This window comes from Adelges cooleyi, unplaced genomic scaffold (genome assembly GCF_023614345.1).
Source record: "Adelges cooleyi isolate 19-005CV unplaced genomic scaffold, UGA_ACOO_1.1 ACOO_flye_CR_arks_rails_tigmint_CR_PRNA_2, whole genome shotgun sequence".
In the NCBI taxonomy this organism is placed as follows: Eukaryota; Metazoa; Arthropoda; class Insecta; order Hemiptera; family Adelgidae; genus Adelges; species Adelges cooleyi.
The window spans coordinates 6558932-6580758 of record NW_026095860.1 but is presented as its reverse complement, the minus strand read 5'-3'; the positions used below and the strand labels follow the sequence as shown (position 1 = coordinate 6580758).

Sequence of the window (21827 nt, the reverse complement as noted above, 5' to 3'; positions counted from 1 at the left end):
TAATAGTATATTTTAATGACTATAGTCTACTTTTGTAATACCTATGAAATGATGTGTAATTATTATGAACTAACTTATGGATGAGACCTATTGTATAATGTTTTAAATTTCACCTATGATCAAGTATGAAGTATAGGTATTACGATTTTACCTTTAATTTACAGCATATTACGTAATATTTAAAACAGCTAAAAATAAATGGAGATGTTATTGGTTTTTTAAATTCGAGTAAATAACTTTTGTTAACAAGCAATTTGATTATAGTGACGACTCAGACTTCTGAACAGCAATTTATTCGGATAAGTCAATCACGTTCGACTATATTATGTATAAAATATATAAACTTATTGTGTAGTGTAAACCGAGTTTAATAGTGATTTGATGATAGTAATTTTTCCAGCAAAATAAATTATTTTCATTGGCAAACAATTCGATCATTATTGAATTTTAGTAAAGTCGTATCGACACTCTTGGATGTTTCTTAAGTCTTTAACCTAATATTATAATTTGTTATTATTCTAAATAGAATAGGTACACGTACATCAATGTATAATAATATATTATGAAGAGTATCCTTTCTTTTTTTTTTTAATATGTAAATAATCTATGAAAACATACCGTGAAATGTCTATTCTAAAAAAAGGTGATTTATAGTCTATATTTTTTGTACTCTTTATTGTAAAAAAGCTAATACGCGGTAAACAAATAATAGTATCGTTCAATAATGGTTTTAATTGAAAACACTTTTTTAAGTTAACGAATACATAATTGCGATTTGATAATCTGACACAAGATTTAACAGTTAGATCATTTTACTCAATATGCAGATATCAATTTTCTGCTGGTAATTGGGTTATTGGTTGGCTGACTGCGCTCTCCACCGATGATACCCGTCACGCCTTTTGCCATTTTCAAGGGTAACGCTGCTACACGCCCACCAGCTCTTACGATGTTAGCGGTAGTTCCCACAGCTCCATCGTAAACCCCTTGAACGGCTCCAGCCCCAGCTCCTCCAATTGACTGCGCGCCACTTATGAGACCTCCAAAACTACCACCGGCCATTTCGATCATGTTGGCCACGTACTGCGCTTTTCTCTTGGCCAGTCTGTCGGCCATTGAAAAAGTGTTGTGCACTATATCCGTGAAGTCTCCCATCCTATTGTCAACGAATTTCGTGGCCAAGTTTGCCGTATCTATGACGTCCACCATTCTGCCTACTCCAGTGGCCATTAACGTATCCTTAAAATTTTGCCTGGCCTGGTTGATCATCTCCCACGGGATCGACGATTGTTGGCCATTTGCGCCCGGCACTCCGGCTAATCCACCGACCGGTCCATTAGCTGATTCCCCAAATGATCCGCCGATCAATCCATTAGGTAATCCGCCGGCTGATCCATAAGGTGATCCACCGACCGGTCCATTAGCTGATCCGCCGATCAATCCATTAGGTGATCCACCGACCGGTCTATTAGCTGATCCGCCGATCGATCCATTAGGTAATCCGCCGGCTGATCCATAAGGTGATCCACCGACCGGTCCATTAGCTGATCCGCCGATAAATCCATTAGGTGATCCACCGAACGATCCATAAGGTGATCCGCCGGCCGATCCATTTGCTAGTCCAACAACAGCCGGTTGAGCCGGAAACGATGGATAATTATTCTGTAAATAAAATCAAATTGCGTTAAGTTATCTTGTCTCACGAGAAAACGATACTGCGCAAAAATCAAAACTCGTTACTCATGTTTACTTATGTTGACGCAGGCGCGTACGACAATTTGTATAATTAGGTATGTTGTGCTTTCCTATAACTGTATAGTCACTTAACGCACCTAAATATCAAGCCTATAAGAAGTGCCTATATTGGAGTGAAAACCCAGTTGGAAAGAGATCAAAAGAAGACCGTGAAGAAGCGAAATAATGGGGCGTAAACGAGACCTAACACGCTAGGGTTAGAAGAAAAGAGTGCAAGGCATGATGGAAAAAGCTCTTGAAGTGTTGTTGAGCCGAAGGAGAAAAGTAATAGCTTCACACATTATATTGACTTGTTACTTGATAGTATAACCTTTCATTAAGAACACAATGCCCTTAACATGTTCATAAGATATATGACTATAGTTATTAACTACAAAGCTGTTACCACCTACAATGATATATGATCTTATTACACTCTTCTGGTAATACATAGCTAATTATGAATTATGGAATTATGAATAACTGCGTTTTACGATTATTCTTGATAATAACCACTTAGCAGTTGAAATATATTACATGTGTAGAATAGGACCTATACACGATTTAAGTTAAGTCAATATTTTAATTGATAATATTAAATTAGTATAATTCTATTTAATTTAGATTGTAAGAGCTTCGCTATTAGCAAATTAAAGCATCGACGAAAGTCATAATTTAACATAAAACTTTTCCGTAGCATTTTTTTTGGTAATAAAGCAATTTTCATCTTTGCTACTTAATCTGTTTATAATATATTAGTTATAGGTGTTATAATAAATAAATGGTTTACCCCTTGCTGAGGCGCAGCCAATACTCCATTGAATACCTAAAACACATAATCAAGTTAAGTTTACAAATTTACATTTAATTGGTATTAGGTATATAATTGGATTTATGTTTAAAAGTTGGTTAATTCCTTAAAATACAAATATTTCATCATTGTCATCAAGCTTAACGGGCCCAACGATGCCATCATGAGATGATGGTTTCTAAATACAAATATTTACAAATTTTAAAACTAAAAATAAATTAACACAGCTAAAAAATGTTTTCTATAACGATAACGAGTCGTCAAATACTTAAATAATAAATAAATAATAACATTACACAATAAGCAAAGGACTTTCTACAAATCTTAACAAAACTTACTTGCAGAATATTTATTGCCACATACAACGTCACAAACATTTTTATTTTAATAGCCACCATTTTATATGTATGTTAAATAAATAATTATATTGTATGTACCTACTTATGATGTAAAACAAGAAATTTTCGTACTAGATATAATTTTTGCCTTCGGTTTTTATTTATAGTACATTTTTTTTTTTTTTTAACAAATTCTTAATTGTGTGTAGGTAGTTATTCTTTTTATTGTTAACGCGTGTTAATTTTACACAGCTACACAAGTTTAATAGTTTACATACCTAATGCAACATGTGCTATTGTATAAAATGGTGTGTTAATTTATTATATAACTATTTACATCTACCATATTTTCAAAATGATTTACAATATAAACAGAATAATTACATAAACAAAATGGCCCACTGTTTTTTTTTTTTGTAAAATAATAAAATGTACTATTTAAAAATAATAACTACGTACTTTAAAAATTTAGCGCACGTGCAAAATTATGGTAATGGATTGGAAACGTTAATAAAAAGTTTACCTACTTAAATTAGCAAAAAAAATGACATATTGTACCGAAATATTAAAAAAGAGGGACAAGAAACAAATGGCAAATAGAAGAAATAAGAAGTAAGCTAAGCTAGATGTACTGAAGTAATATTTTAAATAGATTGAATTCACATTAAGTCATTAAAACTTCCATTATTTACCTACTGAATTACAGGGAATCAACGCTGTAAGCAAACGTTACAAAAAAAATGTGTGAGTAAAATGAGCAATTATGGTTGTGGTTGTTTTATAGAGGAAATGTATTGTGGTAACAAAATAACAAAAAATAATTTTAATAAGTGTTTTTTTTCGGAATTGTGCAACTTATGTTCTTTTTCATTGGCAATGTGCACTAACAATAGGTACATATTATTATTGAAAGCAGATTTTTGACTCATTTTTTAAACGGCCTCTACCTCATGAGTATAATAATAATTACAAATAGGTACGTTACAGTATGCACATTTGTTAGTAAAATAACACACCATACTTAAAACTATCCGTTCTACTTAAAGGTAATAATAACATGTTATAAATTGCTTAAATATTTATAATATTATAAAAAATATTATTTAAGAAATGTCTTTTTATTTTACGAGTTACTACTAATAACTACTCATCGATCATAGTACTATAGTTTTTTTCTCTTTAAAATATTTATTTGATACATACGAAATACAAAGAACAATTGCCGTTGTGCCATAGCTTTTAAAAATACAAATAAAAACCATCAAGTCGGATACCTATCAGACAAATGAAACCATAGTTGATACTAATTATATAAGTTCAGAATTTATTGTAGGTAATAATCCACTATACTGTTGCTAAAAAACGTATTTATCCATGTAGAGCCAATTTTTTAATGTTTTTTCGCCCCGTGGTCTGTTAATGATAAAAGCATGAAATACTCGACTGAATATTGTATACTGTACGTCTTATCAAGCTATTATAGTAATACATTAACTATTTTATAAATTACAATAATATAGCGACAACATTATATAATTTATAAATATTGGCACAAATTTTGCATGGCAATAATAATTTTTTATACTTTTTAATTAGCCCGAGTGAAATTAAAACAAGACTTTGGCGATAATAAATCTTAATATCTAACGTCACTATAGTAATATCTTGTTCGCAAGAGGTCGTCGGACGATTGCCAATTTCACTCGACTTTAAAATAACAATAATAGCAGCTGTTTTAAATTATCATATACCTATTATCCGCATTGGTCAAGGGCATTATAAATTCAGCAGATTTCCAACCGCTCAATGTACAATAGATTACATATTTTAATAAAGTGTATTCAAAGGGTGCGTCTAAAATTTATAAAACGACTTATGGAAACTATAGTGCTGCCAGCGCAAGTTTCTATGACATGCAATTGTTCTAATGTGGAAAAAATAAGTACATGCTGGGGAAACAACCTCTTAAGCCAAGACTTTCGAAATTCCAGTAGTACAATAACCTGACGACGGGGTAGAGCAATTTGCGACCTTATTCGGTAACAAAAATTATAGCGTTGTTTTAATTCAACTGACGATGGACCTTTCCAGTGAAAGTTCAGTTAAGATCTTGAAACGCCGAATCAAATTATGTTTATTAAGTACACTTGAATTGTGTACTATGTGACCTGTAGGTTTTAAGCGGAACTTATCGGTTACCGAAGCACGTTACTAGTTATTATTAGCTATCTTATGTTGTGCTCCATCGCGGTTTAATGTCAATGTGCGTTTGATAAACGTCACAACTGGGTTTACAATAAGCTCAAAAATAAATAAATAACAACGCAACAAGTTCGCATAATTTTACAAGTCAACGTAGTTTATTGATATAATTGATTATGACCGACTTATCGTATATTTCCATAATACATACTTTTAAAGCATACAATGAAGTATCTACTGTGATTTGTAAATTACATGATAGAAATAGTATAAAGATGCCTAACGGCGTAGCATGTAATTGTAATGGCGAGACTATAATTAAATATGTAAAACAAATGTTTTGTCTTGATCGCCTACGGTATAACGTTTATAAAATATATAGTAATAATCGTTTTAACGCCGAAAATCTTTAATTATTTATAATTATAGTGGTTTTACTATTTTGTCTTGTCCGTACACGGAGGAGAATATAATACTAAATTACAAATGTGGTATTCGTGAAAACAACTTGTGCAAATAATAACTATTATAATTTCTGAAGTCATTTTATATGACTCGTTAAGGAAACGGTATAAAAGTTGACAAACTAGTCGGATTATTAAGAGCCGAAACATAGAATTATTCTGATTGGGTGGTCAACGAGGACTAATATTCAAATAACTTCTATAATAATATTATCATATAATTATGGCTTAAAATTTGCATTAAATTTTTTAGTTTCGATGAGTAGCTCGAGAAGGTATTTTCATGTGCGGTTCCAGAATAAACAGACTCCAAAGTGGTATAAAATTAAAATTCGAGAAAAAAGCTATTGTGGTTCGAAGTATTTATTAGAAAACTATAAACATTTTAACTTGACTACAACTAAAATAGACCCTATATTATCGTGTACGATTAAAATATTGGTGATTCAACTCTGAGTCCATTGTGTTATTTGTTTTTGTGGAATGTACTGATATTCTTTATTAGTAAATTTAACTAATTATTTATATAGTTTGTATCATGAACTATTTTTAATTAATATATTATCATTTACATTAAATTTAGGTACTGACCATATTTCTAGCTTTGTTTACTAACTATGTTTGTAAATTATATATATCACTTGTATTTATTATTTATTTTTTAGACATTCTAGAATGCAATTTTTGAACCAACCAAATATTGTATAACACTTTAAATAAAAATATAGGTGGTACTTTTTTTTGACAACACTGGCGTTGTTACACCATTATTGTTAACTAGCAATAAATAAATTTAAGCGATTACATTGTTGTCATTTCTTATTAGTCTTTAGTCATTAGTCATTACCTATTGCTCTCGATATAAATAAATGGAAAAGATATTATAATAATAAAATCACATTAAAAAAATACACAGCACCAGTTCTTATGAATGACTTTAAAAAGAACGTTATATATTTGCATCAAGTTATTTAGGTGACTGTTAAAGTGTGATTAGAAACTTTATGAATACTGGATTTTATGTCAACAAATAGTAAAAAAACATGTTAAATTATTAACAATCCGTTATAAGTTTTAAGTGTTAACGATACCTGTTTAAGAAACCTCAGAAATAACTCAAGAAACCAGACGAGCAATAACTTTTTAGTTACTAATTAAGTTCAACTTTTCTTGGCTTGACCCTTTGATATATATTTTTTTTAATGCAGACAGTAAGTCTTAAGAGTTTAAAACTAATTTTGTTTTTAAATAAAATTGAATTAACAATGTATACATGGTGCCCTGTGAGTATTATATCGTTGCGGATATACCTAACAATATAGTAATAGTCACATAATATTCAGAGTAGGTATATTCTAATGCGCCGATGATGTAACAGTGGTTATTCAGAACACTTTGGGCAATGCTATACATAATAACATATTCAGTCTAGGACTCAATAAAACTAGTTTTCAAGGCGTAGGCGATGGCGGATAGTACAATAATATGATATGGGCAAATGGAACATATTCAGCGAAACGTTTTTAACAGTACTACTTGTGTGGTTTTTTGATCGGAAGTCCGGCGTGAATAATATTTTTATAGGATTGGGCAGTTCTTTTTTTTTGTGAGGGGGGGATAAAAGTACAGCCACATCAATTTGTGGAGTAGGTACAACCACTGCTGTAAGGCATAATTTATTATTGTATATGATATGTATAAAATAACATAACGGCCGATGTGACGGATATGTAGCGACTGCGGAATGCAATATAACTTTTTATTTACTTTTTTTTTTTTTGTCCGGGGAAAGGTACATGTGATATTATACGATTGGCGAAAGTATGTCCGGCTCGTCGTCGCCGACAGACAGACGAGGTAGGAAAAAACACACATATTATTCCGCCGAGGTATTAATGGTAGGCCGGTTTTCTAGGTCAAAGAATGCAGGATAAAGACCTTCAGAGGTCGTTCACTCACACCGGCGGCGGCAATGGCAAAACCAGTCTGTATAAACTATATATATATATGTATAAGTTCTGCTTTAAAATGCGTTTGTCAATATAATATTATTTTATACGTGAGTTTTGCGCACATAGTCAATGCCGTTCAGGTTATGCACGTGCCTTGAGTGCGTCTGGCGTCCAAAATCATTCGGATTTAAACATACAAAAAATACAAATGTGTTATTATTCTTATAGTTATACTTATACACACATTATATTTTGTTTTATGATTTCGTAAAATACAATACAAAATTTAAATATTCAACTTTTTGAAGAAATCGGTTAGTATGTAAATAAAATAAAAAACATTGATAACTTGCTAATAATGAAATACATGCAAAATGTCAAAAATTTTATGAATAATCTTTGATGGGCACATAATTTCACATTCAAACATGATAGATGATAATACAATATAGTCAACGATATAAATTTATATATATAAAAATTATATTAATTCAATAGTTGAGGGATACTTCAGTATCAAAAAAATCAGTAAATTAAAAGTTTAGTTAATAATATAATAAATTCAAAATTAATTACTTCATTTAAAATATTTAGATGAACATTGATAACTTGCTAATAATGAAATACATGCAAAATGTCAATTTATTTTTATTGTTATTAGATTTATAAACAAATTCAAAATTTTACATTTAGTCTACGACTATATTTGATTGTTTTATAAATTTTTTTTGTAAAATTATGTTTTTATTTTTTATGTCTTCAATTTACAGTTTTGTTGAAATAAATCAAAGAAAAAATGATTAAATTTTTTTAAAACATTCGGGTAAATTTTAAATTAAATAGAAAGTTTAGAATTACAATTTTACCATTTCTACAAAACATTTATCTTTTTGTTATTTTAGTTATTTAGTTAGTAATATTAGTTTAGTAAATAAATAAACGATAAAAGGATCCATTCATAGTATACCGAAAAAATATAAAGCTGACTGATTGAGCTGAATGAATGCTAGACAAAACCAATATTAAGAAATAGAGAAAATACAACTTTCATTTGGCAAAAAATAAAAATTAGAAAATGTTAAACTTGTTTGTTAATATAATATATTTGTATCAAATAAATTTAAAATTGTAATGTATTACATCAAAGTAAAAATAAATAAATTGGGTTTAATATTAATTCAGTATCGACAACTATGAAAACACCATTTTACTTATTTTTACTCAAAATGACGGCTATATCATCATATTTAATCGAATTAGCTGATCAGCCAATTTATAAAAGATTAGATACATTTTTAATCCTTCTAACATATTACATATTATGCATGTATAAACAGCCAAAATACCTTAAGTTAACATGATTTTAAGAAAGAATTCGCATTTAATGTCGTTCCCGCAAATACTTTTTCAATAATAAGTATTGTAGTATTTCATGATAAAATATATTTAACACTCATTCGGCGACGTTGATTTCACAGAACCCAATATAACGGATATAAAACCTACCATAAACGGTACATAATATATTTTGTACACATTGGCGGTTTAGCTAAATTGACTTTTATGCAAAATTTTCTTCATCATAATGCCTTGGCTTTATTTAAAATTTTCAAAATCCAATAGGTATATTATGCAATGAACTAGTCGAATCTCATTCATAATTTTGTTTATAACAAAATCTAGTCTCATCAAGTCTAGATTCATTTAACACGATTTTTAAACGAACAACGACGTAGTAGAAAAACAATTTTCCCATCTATTATTTATTAAGCGTCAGGTCTAAAAACTATTAGGTATCGGTCGTTTTGGAAAACAATCTTTTACTGTAAGAAAATTGTATAGGTTTTGTATTTTCCAAAGTCAATTTAACGATTAACATCTGGTACGGTTTACTTTGGCCCTCGGACTTTCAGAGTTGACCGTATTACCTACCGCAATCGATAAAACAACTTAAGGTCCGTAAGCTCGACCTAAAAATAGATATTGCGTTATATATATATATTTTTTAGAACTCCGTGACAGAATATTGCGTTGTTTATTATTCCAAGTGCCCTACAAAATTATAATTAATTATTATATATATATATATATATATATATATCAACTAAAATATTATAATCTGTAAGTAATGACTGTGCTACGTCATGTCATCCCCGGCTCTTTCACTGTGTTATAATTTGACCGGTTAATATTTTCCAATACTTAATATTCCAAGTTATTAAAGTAATAATGCATTAAGTAATATAGTTATGAATTTCACATAGTGTTGAAACCTTTTTCTGGCGGCTATTACTGACTACTTTTTAATTTGACAACGGCAAATTTAATTATCTTAAAAATCTATAACATTGATGGTTTTATAATAGTGTATTATAAGCTTGTTTATAATAATCGCTTTGATTTTAAGCCAAAGATGAGGTGAAATGTAATTTTATTTTTATCTACTCATAAGTTACACTCGACGGTAGTACAATATATCCTGTATTTACATAAAATCTTTATTTTTTGTTTTTAGCTTTAAGAAAAATAGTTATTCAAAGCTTTTTATTAACCGATTACTACTTTAAATTATATTTTGATATTTTTGTGATATTTTTTTTAATAATAATACATTTATGTAATATGAATTTTTTTTATGGAAAAAATTAAAAAACTGTTTGCAATTAAAATGTGTAAGAAATTTGAAATACACATATTTTCATATATATTATTAGTAGTAGATGTATGTAAAAAATCTTACAAATTAGACAACAATAGAGTAGGTCGTAATGTAGTACAAATTACTATAATTTTATAAAGTTTAATGTGGACTTTGGAGGCAATATGTAGCCCACCTATCCCACCAAAAAGTCACCTGAAGGTTGTACATAATATAAAAATTCGATCGATTTTTTACTACACTATACTTACGTGTCAAGCGTAAATTAAGTGCCGCCATCGCGTTCAAGCAAACGACGAAATTGCACCGTGTCAGCAAAATGGCGTGTACACTGGTATATAATAATATAATATATTATTCACCGGATGTCCTGAAAACCCTACTAATGGGTTTTTTCTTATTTATTATTATTAGTTTTTTTTAGAAAAAAATTATACCTGATGTCTGAAAACAATTTATCAACTATAATTTTTGACCGTTTGATTATTTTCAAAGTTTAGGTCTTTTTTATAGATCTTTATTAGTTTTTAGAAGTCGATATAGCTTCAAAATATGTAAAATATAGGTTTTTTATTACTGTAATTGTATTTATTATTCTACATAACACAACAAAAAAACTGTTATTATTTTTTTTAAAGATATCAACAAGGTAATTGCTCTTAGTGCAATAATAGATCTCTGCTATCATATGATAAAAAGCGAATGCACACATCCCTCGGTGAAAATAGGTGCTCGGTTTAGTGCTCCCGGACTCTTGAGTATAACATATGTTTCACATATACCATATAAGTTCATTCATTATGCCCGTCACGCGGCTAGTTTAATAAGTTTTTTGTATTTATTTATTTTAACTAACGACTCATTCATTCTCCAAACACGTACAAACGAATGCGCAGCTAACTAACTAGCAGCTCAAACTAGTTTAATAACATTATGGATGTACCTACTCTGCTTTTCCTCCCGACTGATATTACCGTTTTATTCGGATCTGTTTTGTTATATCCGCAATATCCATTCGTTACGTATTCGCAATACCAGACCTGAAATCCTCGTGGGATGTTTATTTTACAAAAAACACAAAACCGTTACATTGTAATACGTCTGTTGGAAGTCAGGTATTCAAATTTAATTTTAATAAATTTCATATTTTTCTTCTTATAATATTTTTGTGACGACCTGACTTAGATGAAAATACAATATGTTCCTACAAAGCACAGAACACAATAGGCAACAACAAATTAAAATGAAATCAAGTTTCATGTAATAGATTGAAATATTATTGTTTTTTGAGAGAGATTTAGAATAGGATTTTGCCCAGTTTTGGTTATAATAAAACGCTTATATGACAGCACTTCATGGTCAATATCAAATAATTATCACTGTTCGCATGAGCAACGTTGGGCACTTATAAATATTTGTAAACGGATGGTTTGTTTGATACGTCGGGTTGTAGAGAAAATTATAAGCTTGACGTCAGCGCGGTCAGTTATCTTTGTGAAGGAGTTTCATAGTGCGGTGGTACAAGCAGCTGTTTGCTAAGGTTTTTGCCTTTTTTGATAATTTACTCGTCTTGGTTTTTTTATTTGTGCCTCGACGATTTTATAGACCTTTCGCGCGGACAGCAAACGAGTTTTGCCGCGCATTTTACCCAAGTAAAATTAATATTATACCGACAGCCGGTCGTTTAAGGATACCTATCGAAGCGGAAAAAGAAATTCAAACTAACGTGTTTTGATAGGTTTTTATTCGTTTTTCATCCGTCCACACCAATCACTTTCACACCGCCGCAGTTGCCTTCCAAGCGGATGATTTGACATTTGATAAATCAGTATATTTATAACGCTCGTACAAGTATCATCGTTCAATTTTGGTGTGATACCAACAACATACATTGTTATTAAATTAATAATAATAATACTATTATTTGTGTAAATTGTAATCATAATAAATAATATAATAAAACTAAGATTAGTAATGATACATACGATTTAGTGTATAAGCTGTTAACTTACTCAAATAGCATAACAGATATTATTTTTTTTTACGGTACCTACACAATATTATTACTACATACTACGTACTACATATTATAAATTATATAATATAATTTTGATAAAAAACGTAGGCGATCCATCGATAGTGATATGTACATCGATGAGTCTCATATCCGGTATAATATAATAATAAAATGTTAAATAATATGTGTTTTCGATATAAAGTGTACTGGTATATTATTGACTTGTTATACGGTGATAGAAAAATATCAACTGAAACAAACAAATAAATATAAACTATTATTTTCATTCTAAATAAATAAAGGTAATATGTGTTTAAAAAAAAAATCATATTGGTACCTTTCTGGTCAGTTTTCTACTCAAATACATAAATGTTGAGTAAAAAAAAAAGGAAAAAAAGCTAAGAAATATAAACGCCTAGATGGATTTTGAGCATTTAAATAGTATGACAAATTTGTCGACTTCAAAACAAAAAGGTCAATAATTAATGTTATTAAGAAGATCCGATTTTAAATCAGTAAAATCAGTCGATGGTTTTTTGACATTTTCATGTCTTAGCTCTGGCACATAACCGAAAAAAGCGTTACCAAAAGAGCGTTACCAAAAAGGCGTAACGAAAAAAGCGAAAGGGTTGAAGATGAGGTGGGTATGGGAAAGGTGTGGAATTAGCTATGGCAAATAACCGAAAAAAAGCGTTACCAAAAGAGCGTTACCACACGAAGATGGGTTGGAGGTGGAAATAGGGGTAGGAGATAAGGGGTGGGGTGGAAATAGGGATAGGAGATAAGGGGTGGGGTTGGGATAGGGTTGGGGTTGGGGACAGGAGATAGGGGTAGGGGATAGGGGTGAGTGATAGGGGTAAGATATAGGAGATAAGAGATATGATGTACGTTCAACGTTCAAATTAGAACTAAATAATAAATTCAAAACAGTTTAATTCTCTATATATTAAACTATGTTAAGTTACTTATGGCCAGATAATAAACACTACAATTTTAGCCAGAAACATGATTGTACATAATTTTTAATCTCCTTGGCTTATGCTGTAACTGGAAGCTCCATATAATTTTTTTTTTTTAATCATAATTCCACACCTAATCTAAATTTATTCGGTACTTCAACGAGACATGAAAATGCTCTTTCGTGGTTGCAGACTCGGCTGAAAAACTTTTTTTTACTAGGTTTTCTATGAAACTGATTTTCAGTTGAAAAATCTATTTTCTTGTGATTAAAGACAACAAGTTTGCAAACATTTTATTAATGAAACGTATTTTTTAGTACTCCTCAAAATCGAAATTCAAAAATGTATTTTTAATAATATTTTTTGGACAGAACAACAAACATGTAAATTATAACAAGAATGGACTTATCGTATGTTATTTAGTCAACGTCTTGTGATGTTTTTTGGTACAAAACTTCAAAACACTGGCTCTCTTTTAGAATGACAAAGATAGCTAATGGATGTATGCTTATCACTCGGCCATACATTTTTTTTATCCATCAATTTATTTTTGAGACTACCTCGCACTCAGTTTCTTTTTTATTTTAATGCCCCTACTTTTTAATAATTATTTAACTTTTACCTGTCTATGTTCTTCCTATTCTGATTTTCAAAGTACCTCTGTCAGTTACATTAAACCATTCTCATTTCTTGTACTTACTTTGTATTACTTACTTTCTACTACTGTATTTTACTTACTTTTAAAATTGATAAGTGCTTCATTTTTTTTGTTATTTGTCCTGTTTTTTCGATTCCGTGCTTGGTGCTTTAGGCAGTGTCTTTTTTTGGTTTTCCATTGACTTCTGCCGTTCTATTTTACCTAAAAGGAATTAAAAACTTATTGTTATTAATGCAGTCAAACATAAATTTGAATAATTGAATACATTCTTGTGCACGAATATTAAATCGTATGAATTAATATTTTATAAAGCTTGTAAACTATGATACTTAAATTTTTACTAAATTAGATATTATCGAAAATAAAGTTGTATGGTTTTTAAATAATTATTCATTTTCTCAGGGTTAAAGGTATACATGCAATCTCGGTATTAATTTACCGTTCATTATAACGCTCATCTCAAACAATACTATCTAATTACTGTGACAAATTTAATACCGTCAGATAATGTTCATAAGTTATTATGGTATATATTATAATAGAAAGCTACGTAAGACTTCTGATACAAGTTTATTATAAAAAAAACAGACCAGGTTAATGACCGGTAAGGTTTTCATTTTTATAATGACTGATAATACGGATGATGATGTTTTCTATATTATAGTATTATTATTATTTATGATAATAAAAAGCCTTGTTTCAAACATTAGCAATATCCTTATGGTTTATTATAAGTAGAACCTTATTTAAGCAAGGACATTATGGGTATTTGTCTAGGTCCCATGCGGATCAGGGGTCCACCTACTAGATTTAATCCTTTTAATTTAATTTACAGTTTTTAATAACAGGCCCATTTTTTTCTTTTATCCGGAGCCTCAAAAATTCTAAATCAGGCTCTGATTATAAGTAATAATAAGTCGCCATATGCTATGAACCAATTGAACCTAGCCAAGCAGGAAGACGCATGCCAGCAGATTATAGGTATATACATGAAGTATCTTGTAAGTAATATTTATGCGGTCTTGGAATTTTTCATTAGTTGATGGTTAGCGCTGTTTCTTCAAAAATATTTCAGACCTGAAATTAATTTACATAAATCTACAGTGGCGTAATTAATACTTGGTTGATTAGACTAATTAATGAAGATTATCTTTTAATACTTAAAAAAATACTTTTTTTTGGTGCATGACAGACCGAAGGAGGGGGGCTAGCCTAGGCCATTACTTTCCCCCAATCATACTTAAAAGAAGACAAAAATACCACTATTGTTATTGAGCATTTAATTTTTAATAGGAAATATTAATTTCTTATATTCTTTTATCACAGTAATAATTTATAACATTGCTTTCTATCATGATGATTAATTTAATTAAAAAATTAATTAAACTAACGCAGAATGCTTTAATTATCAATTTTTTTCAAATTTTTTCAAGTTATTTCTTTTTTAACACCAATATCTATAATAACTTATTCAAATTGCAGTACTCATTTTTAACATAACTGTACTTATATTTTTTTTACCGCGAATTCTACCTACCGTTTTTTTTTTTAATTTTAGTTCAATTACTTAAGTATAAAACATAAAACTTGCTTATGTTAGGTCATTAACCTAACGAATTAATTTATGATGTCGAAGGATAATCAGAAAACTATTATGAAATATATTTTATTATAATTGTAACACATTTAATACAAAAGAAAATATGTAGCAGTAATGAAATGTTCTAGTTCTTAAAAACAAGTCTAATTATCTATCAATAATAATTAAATAATTATCCCTTCCGTTACTGACATCCTAGTACGAGGATTTAACTTTAAAAAATTGAATAAAATATTAACAACGTTCTATCATTATCAAAATTGTCTTTAAACACAAATTTTAGTATAGATTGATGATAAAAAAATCGACACAGCTGTATTGATCATCAATATCAGTCCGATACGTAAAAAATTGTTGATTTTTTTTTCGAAAAAAAAAATTCCCAGGAACGAAAGGGTTAAAAAACAATGAATTCACAATTTATATTTTTAACGACCTGATAAGGTACTATTATTATATAAATCATATTATTAACATAGAGTTTTTATGCCAATCACAACTTGTATTATGTGTAATATTAAAACCTGGTCTGCAGTCTTGATCTAGAAAAAACTTAAGCACTTATTGGTTATGGTTATATGTAATAAAATAATAATAAAAACCCTTAACCATACAAATTATTTACTCTCCGCGAATACGTCGTATTTCGGCAACAATGTTTTCATCTTTTTTTTACTGCAGTCTTGATTTGGATATTTTTCTAATTTTTTCCTGTTTTATTTAGGTATTTTGAAAGTTTATCCTGTTATACAACTAAAATAAGATTTTCTCCTTCGTCTTATCCCATACGAATACTGTAGGATAGCCATTTTTTCCCTGTCCATAAATCATTATCCATAACCATCTTACTCTACAGTCCACATATTTCCATGGCTTTAGCTTTTATTTATTATACCCACACAGTTTCTTTTCTGTCCATTTATACCTCTAATCCATCTGCACTAATTTCTTTTACTTGTTTCAGCCTAATTTTTTTGTTTATTTAAAACAAAATAGGTTTCCGTATTAAAAACCTACAAAAGGTTTAAAAAAAAGTTATTTCAAAAATAATTTATTTACGCATTTGTATGTTCCTGTATTAAAATGAATAATCGTCTGACTTTGGGTTCAGTAAAAATAATTATTTGTTAAATATTACTTTTTATTTTTTTTACAACTTCTACACAATATTGTTAGCAGAAAAACTAACAGATAATATGATAATGATGATATGTATGTCGGTCGGTTAAGCGTTAAAGCTATGGATTGTCACCGGTCGGTAATATTATGTAGATAAGGTAATTGTAGAGCAATTGGTATGGCATCGGGATAGGCTTAACTCGGGGAGGTTCACTCGAAAACAATGCGTCGGCTTATTGTAAAGTGCCGAATAACGCATCGTGTATTGTGTATATCGATTATAGATCTCTAACACATTAGTGTAATTAAAAAATATATCATACTATTAATATAGATTTCAACTGTTTCAAAAATATTTTATATTAGGTATACTCAACTGTTTTCTTTTTTCGCCATTTTTTTGGCCTTGGCCCTTTCCACCTCTTGCATGGCGACCGTCGGGAAAAATCCTTTAAAAAAAAATTATAATAATAACATTTCATAAGAATATTGTTTAACGTATTAAATAAGAAGGGATAATGAATTAATTTTTCATCCACATTTCAGTCTTGTTATTAATGCGGTATTTGTCCTTGAAATAACGGGAAATGGTTTCTTCCTCAATCTATATCTTGTTATACCTATACATTGAGTTTCATACCGTTTTGAGTACATATTGTACATTATATCACCGACCTTACACAATACAAAAGGCTTTTGCCTAACAATTAATTTTTTTATATTATTACTATGATGACAGAGCTGGGCACGAATGCCATCCTGATATTAATAACACTAGAATCTACGTTCCACGTTATTCCTATTATTAAAACGTCGGTTGACGGTCTTGTGGAAATACAATTCTATAATTTATATTACATGTCCTATGTCCATTAGGAGGTTCACAACGTTAGCAAAAAAATATATTCTATAATGATGATGGTGTATAGTCTGTTTACGCTCGACAGTGTGGGAAATATATTTTAGTGTTATCACTGCATCGAAGCTGAAAAAACAAATCGAATTTACGTTGGCTTAGGTCATAGGAACAAGTTCACTTTTAGTCCTAGGTCTCTGAGTAACTAAATGATTTATGAACGCCTATATAGTTAGTGTACTACAGAAAAAATATATACGTTATAACTCTAATTCTCTAATACTAAATATATTGCATCTCCATCGCCAAAACGTTTGAAATAGAAATTCTATTTCAATCAAATGCTTTTTGGCATAATTTTTGCTATGGATGATAAATAGTTTACAATTTCATTTGATTTTGCCAAACGTATTGGATTTCCTGTTAACGCTATGTGATATATTATTTTTAGGTATTTACAGATCAGAGCTGGGCAGAAATTGTATAGTTTAAATTAAGTCAGTAAGTTTGTAATTGTTGAACGCGTTACTTTTTCCCCACATTAGTGACTTATGTATATTGAGTTACAACTTCAACGATCAAATGTTATAAATGAAAAAATAAACATGTTTTTCGTGTCTTTATAAATTATTTTAACTTTGGCAATTAGCTTAGAAGGAATTTGTTTTACAATATGTTTAATATGTATTTATTTGTATGTCTATAGACATTGTAAGGTACTTTTAGGCCAAAAGTTGAAAAAAGTATACTCTTTTCTATTAAAAATCAGGAAAACACTAAAAACTCACATATTTTGAAATAAACAACAAAATTATATAAAATAACTGCGAAAAATAGTATGATCAGTTTAAAAAAAAATTTTTTTTATTCCTTAGTTATAGGATCAAAAGTATTTTCTTCCCGAAAGGCTTGATCTTTTTTTTTTTTTAATTTCTTGCTTTTGTAATTACACATTATAGCACACTTTATGATACAAAAAAAAAAAAAACTACAATACAGATTTTTTTATTTATTTAGATTTTTTGTGGGGTATTTTTCAGACATAATATGGTTTGAACATTTGTCTGCTGGTAAAATTATGTGTGCCCTATTATTCAATGTATTGTTGTATAAAATTTCTTTATGATCCTAAGTCAAAATGTATTTTTTTATAGAGGAAAACCCCCAAAAATAACCTAATAACACGATTTTAAACACTAATTAGTAATTGCCCCCTAACGTTGGGGTTATAGGAAGAGGTTTTTCTTAAAAAAAGTGAAATTGTCACATTCTTGAATGTTCTTAATACTCGATAATTCTTAATGACTCGATACCCCCTTCTCGCTAACCTCACGATGCTGGCTTTTATTTAGATTTCTCATTTTCATCGTGACATCGGTATAGGGCAATATTGGTTTGTTGATTTTTGTTACGTTAAATAACCGCAGTAACTCAACTTAACCACTGATGTGGTAATATATTTTTCGCGAGCAACTGCGGAACTTAACGGGTTACCAAAATCCAGCAAATATTCGTTCGGCGGACATGATAAATTACGTTTTTATTTTACAGTAATCTATGTAAGCTTTAATAGTCACGTACCTCTCCTGCCGGGCAGACCCAGTGGCGGTGTCCCGCAACAATGTCTCCCCGGAGGGGACGAAGAACTCAACCAGCAATAAATGGTGACCGGACGGTTGTCGGTGTGCGCAAACGGCCGTCGTCACACGACCAAGATGTTGGTGAAGGGTGAGGATAAGGCGAAAATTTGATGGTATCAACAGGATTTTCGCGGTTGTGGAGAAGTCACATCCCGCGGTGCAGCAAGTCAGAGTCGCACTGGCCGTTTGGGAGTCGATAAAATATTATGTATGTGTAAGTAAAATGTATATATATACATATATATGGGCCGTGCAGTGCCGCTGCTGGTAAAACGGTTACCTTCCACCGACGTCGACACGCAAGCGCCACCTCCGCACATAAAGCACATCCGCCGCCGCCGTTTTGTCTGCGCGCCCCAATCGGCTAACGCGCAAAATAATTTTTCAAACTGTCTTCTCGGATAACTGGCCAATACGTGTGTATGTATGTATTTATATACATCCACATACACACACACACACACACACACAGGATATCACTCACACCCCTTTTGCAGCGTATACCGACAGGCTTTTCTAGGTCAAACGACCCGTAGTCGTTTTCACCCTTAGCTGACTTTGTTCTGTTACCGTTACCGCCCTTTCCCTAAAACGCACAACAACAATGCCATTAGAGCACACACGAGTCACCATCGCGTCTCCTACGGGATTCAATTTTGTTCAGTGATATCCTCCATCGATCGAATAACTTTGTTTACAATATAAACGATGGGTAGGGGGGGAGTCGTATCGATATCGTGCTACATAGAAATTATAGATAGCATTAGTCAAACTGCCATAGTGTTTTCGAAATCAACGTTAATTGTGTTGTATATTTCCAGTTTCTCATAACTAATGAAGAACATTTGAAACATTTTTTTCGTAATAAAATATAAATAACATGGACGATCTATAGTAATCAAATAAAGTCGACCTAGCCCGTATACTTAGGTAATGTCGAAGACCACAATGTCTCTGTTTGGTAGACGATGAAACACCCTTCACTTTGTGTAAAAAAATTCAAAAATTGAATTAGTTTGGTACACAATTTCACGCAAACTCTTAAAGAAAATAAATACTTAAAAGCTCGCTTGTCAAAAGTTACAAAAAGTAAGATTACCATTCTAGACACAAGCCTTGGAGGTGCTTGAAAAAAAATTAAAGTGTTTCAGAATATCTTTCAAATGGCCATAACACTACCTAAACGACCCAATATTTTGATAATCAGACTTATTCTTACTCCTAGTTACAGTTTTATTTTTGATGGTTGCATTACACATTAATTATTATCTAAATAATTAGTTGATGGTATTTAATAAACAAGTATCTTATTTTAGTAATTAGTTTCCAACGACTTTCTAGACTCCATAAAACTGTTTTTTCTTATTAAAAAATATTATTTAAAAATAAAACATAGTTTTTAATGGAACTGCTGTGACATGTTTACGTACCCTTTACAGCTTGCTTTGTACAAATGTCAATATTTCGTTGTTTGTACACTATAAAAATTGTGTCTAAATATGTAAAAACTAAATAAATTCAATAGAATGCTAATATAAAACAAAATAATATTGTGTAGTACTAAGAGGGTTTAAATAGTTCATGCATTATAGATATTGATATCTCCCATCAAATTATTACTATACATTAGTTTCTTAAATAAAGTCACTATACGAATTCTAACATATTATAATATTTTAACGATAATTAACGTTATAGATCTTATATTTATTGTTTTCGTATAATATGTTCATGTTTAGGAAACAGGTTATTGTATATATTTGGTAGCGTTATTTTTTATGGTAATGATTAAAAATGGATTTGAATTCAATTGTTTTAATTATCATATTTTATTTTTTTGATTAATGCAAAATATGCAAAAGTAAATAAGTGAAAAAAAAACAGATATTTTTTTTTGGTTGTTATATAAGAGTGTAAAAATCACATATTTTATTTAATTCAGTGTTGTTAAAATAAAAAATACAATTCTAATAGAAATAATATATAGATACTAAAAGTGTTAAATTGTGTTATTATCAATAGATTTATATAGGGTTCATAGTAATGTGACATTAATTAAAAATAATATTTACCACAGTTGGTCTAACAAAAAATTGACAAAATAATTATACTACCTATAATATTTTGAATATTTAGTTATTTAAAGGAGATACGAATCAAGATAGTCGAGCCATGTAATGCGTTAAGAAAATGTTAAAGTAAAAACTTTAAAAAGTAGCAGTCGACCTAGATATTAAAATACTTAGTAGAATATATTATACTATGTAAAAAAATATAATTAAATAAATTAAGAGCTTAGTAATTATATAGAATTAGTTACGCATACAATTAAAATATAATATGTTTAGTCTTAGGTACACGGTCACACGGATGAATAATTTATTAAAAAAATCTATTGAAATAGTTTTATACTGTTCGTTTGTGGGAAACTAATTAGTTACGGTGTTAAATTAAAATAATAAGTTTCACAATATTTATCAATAAAAGTGCTCAACAACATTGTTCATATAACATCTAAAAATAAGTATGCACAATCTGCAAAGTTTATTACAATTAAATTGAATGTGTGTTAAAGATATTTTTATAAAACCTGAAAGTAAACACCTTATGGTTCATTTTTTTTTGGGGACATCGAACATTTTAAGTATATAATAACATGTATAGGTGCCGTGTTATATTATTATATATTAACACAAAATACAATAAACATTAGCACCATCTCTTAAATACATTTATCTTGTTACCATTCTTCCTCTTTTAGCCCTTCTTTTCTTTCATGTCTTCGTATTTTTTTATACCTTCTTCTTCTATTTTCCTT

General features: G+C 29.8%; 1 protein-coding gene and 1 long non-coding RNA gene across 3 annotated transcripts; both read right to left on the bottom strand.

Annotated features, from left to right (window-relative positions):
• Positions 1-709: 709 nt before the first annotated feature.
• Positions 710-3027, bottom strand: LOC126833489 (circumsporozoite protein-like). Of its 2 annotated transcripts, XM_050564866.1 has the most exons (4): positions 2884-3027; positions 2525-2560; positions 1576-1662; positions 710-1479 (listed from the first exon to the last, which is right to left on the bottom strand). In XM_050564866.1, exons 1-4 carry the CDS (start codon positions 2941-2943, stop codon positions 817-819), a joined length of 846 nt encoding a protein of 281 aa, XP_050420823.1. In that variant the 5' UTR covers positions 2944-3027; the 3' UTR covers positions 710-816. The 2 variants fall into 2 exon arrangements, with proteins under 2 accessions (XP_050420823.1, XP_050420822.1); XM_050564865.1 differs by having other exon boundaries at positions 710-1662.
• Positions 3028-11882: 8855 nt separating this feature from the next.
• LOC126833575 (uncharacterized) lies at positions 11883-19275 on the bottom strand. Its single transcript, XR_007684974.1, has 4 exons — positions 18951-19275; positions 16891-16962; positions 13875-13995; positions 11883-12427 (listed from the first exon to the last, which is right to left on the bottom strand). It is a non-coding gene; the product is annotated as an uncharacterized LOC126833575 (long non-coding RNA).
• Positions 19276-21827: the final 2552 nt, after the last annotated feature.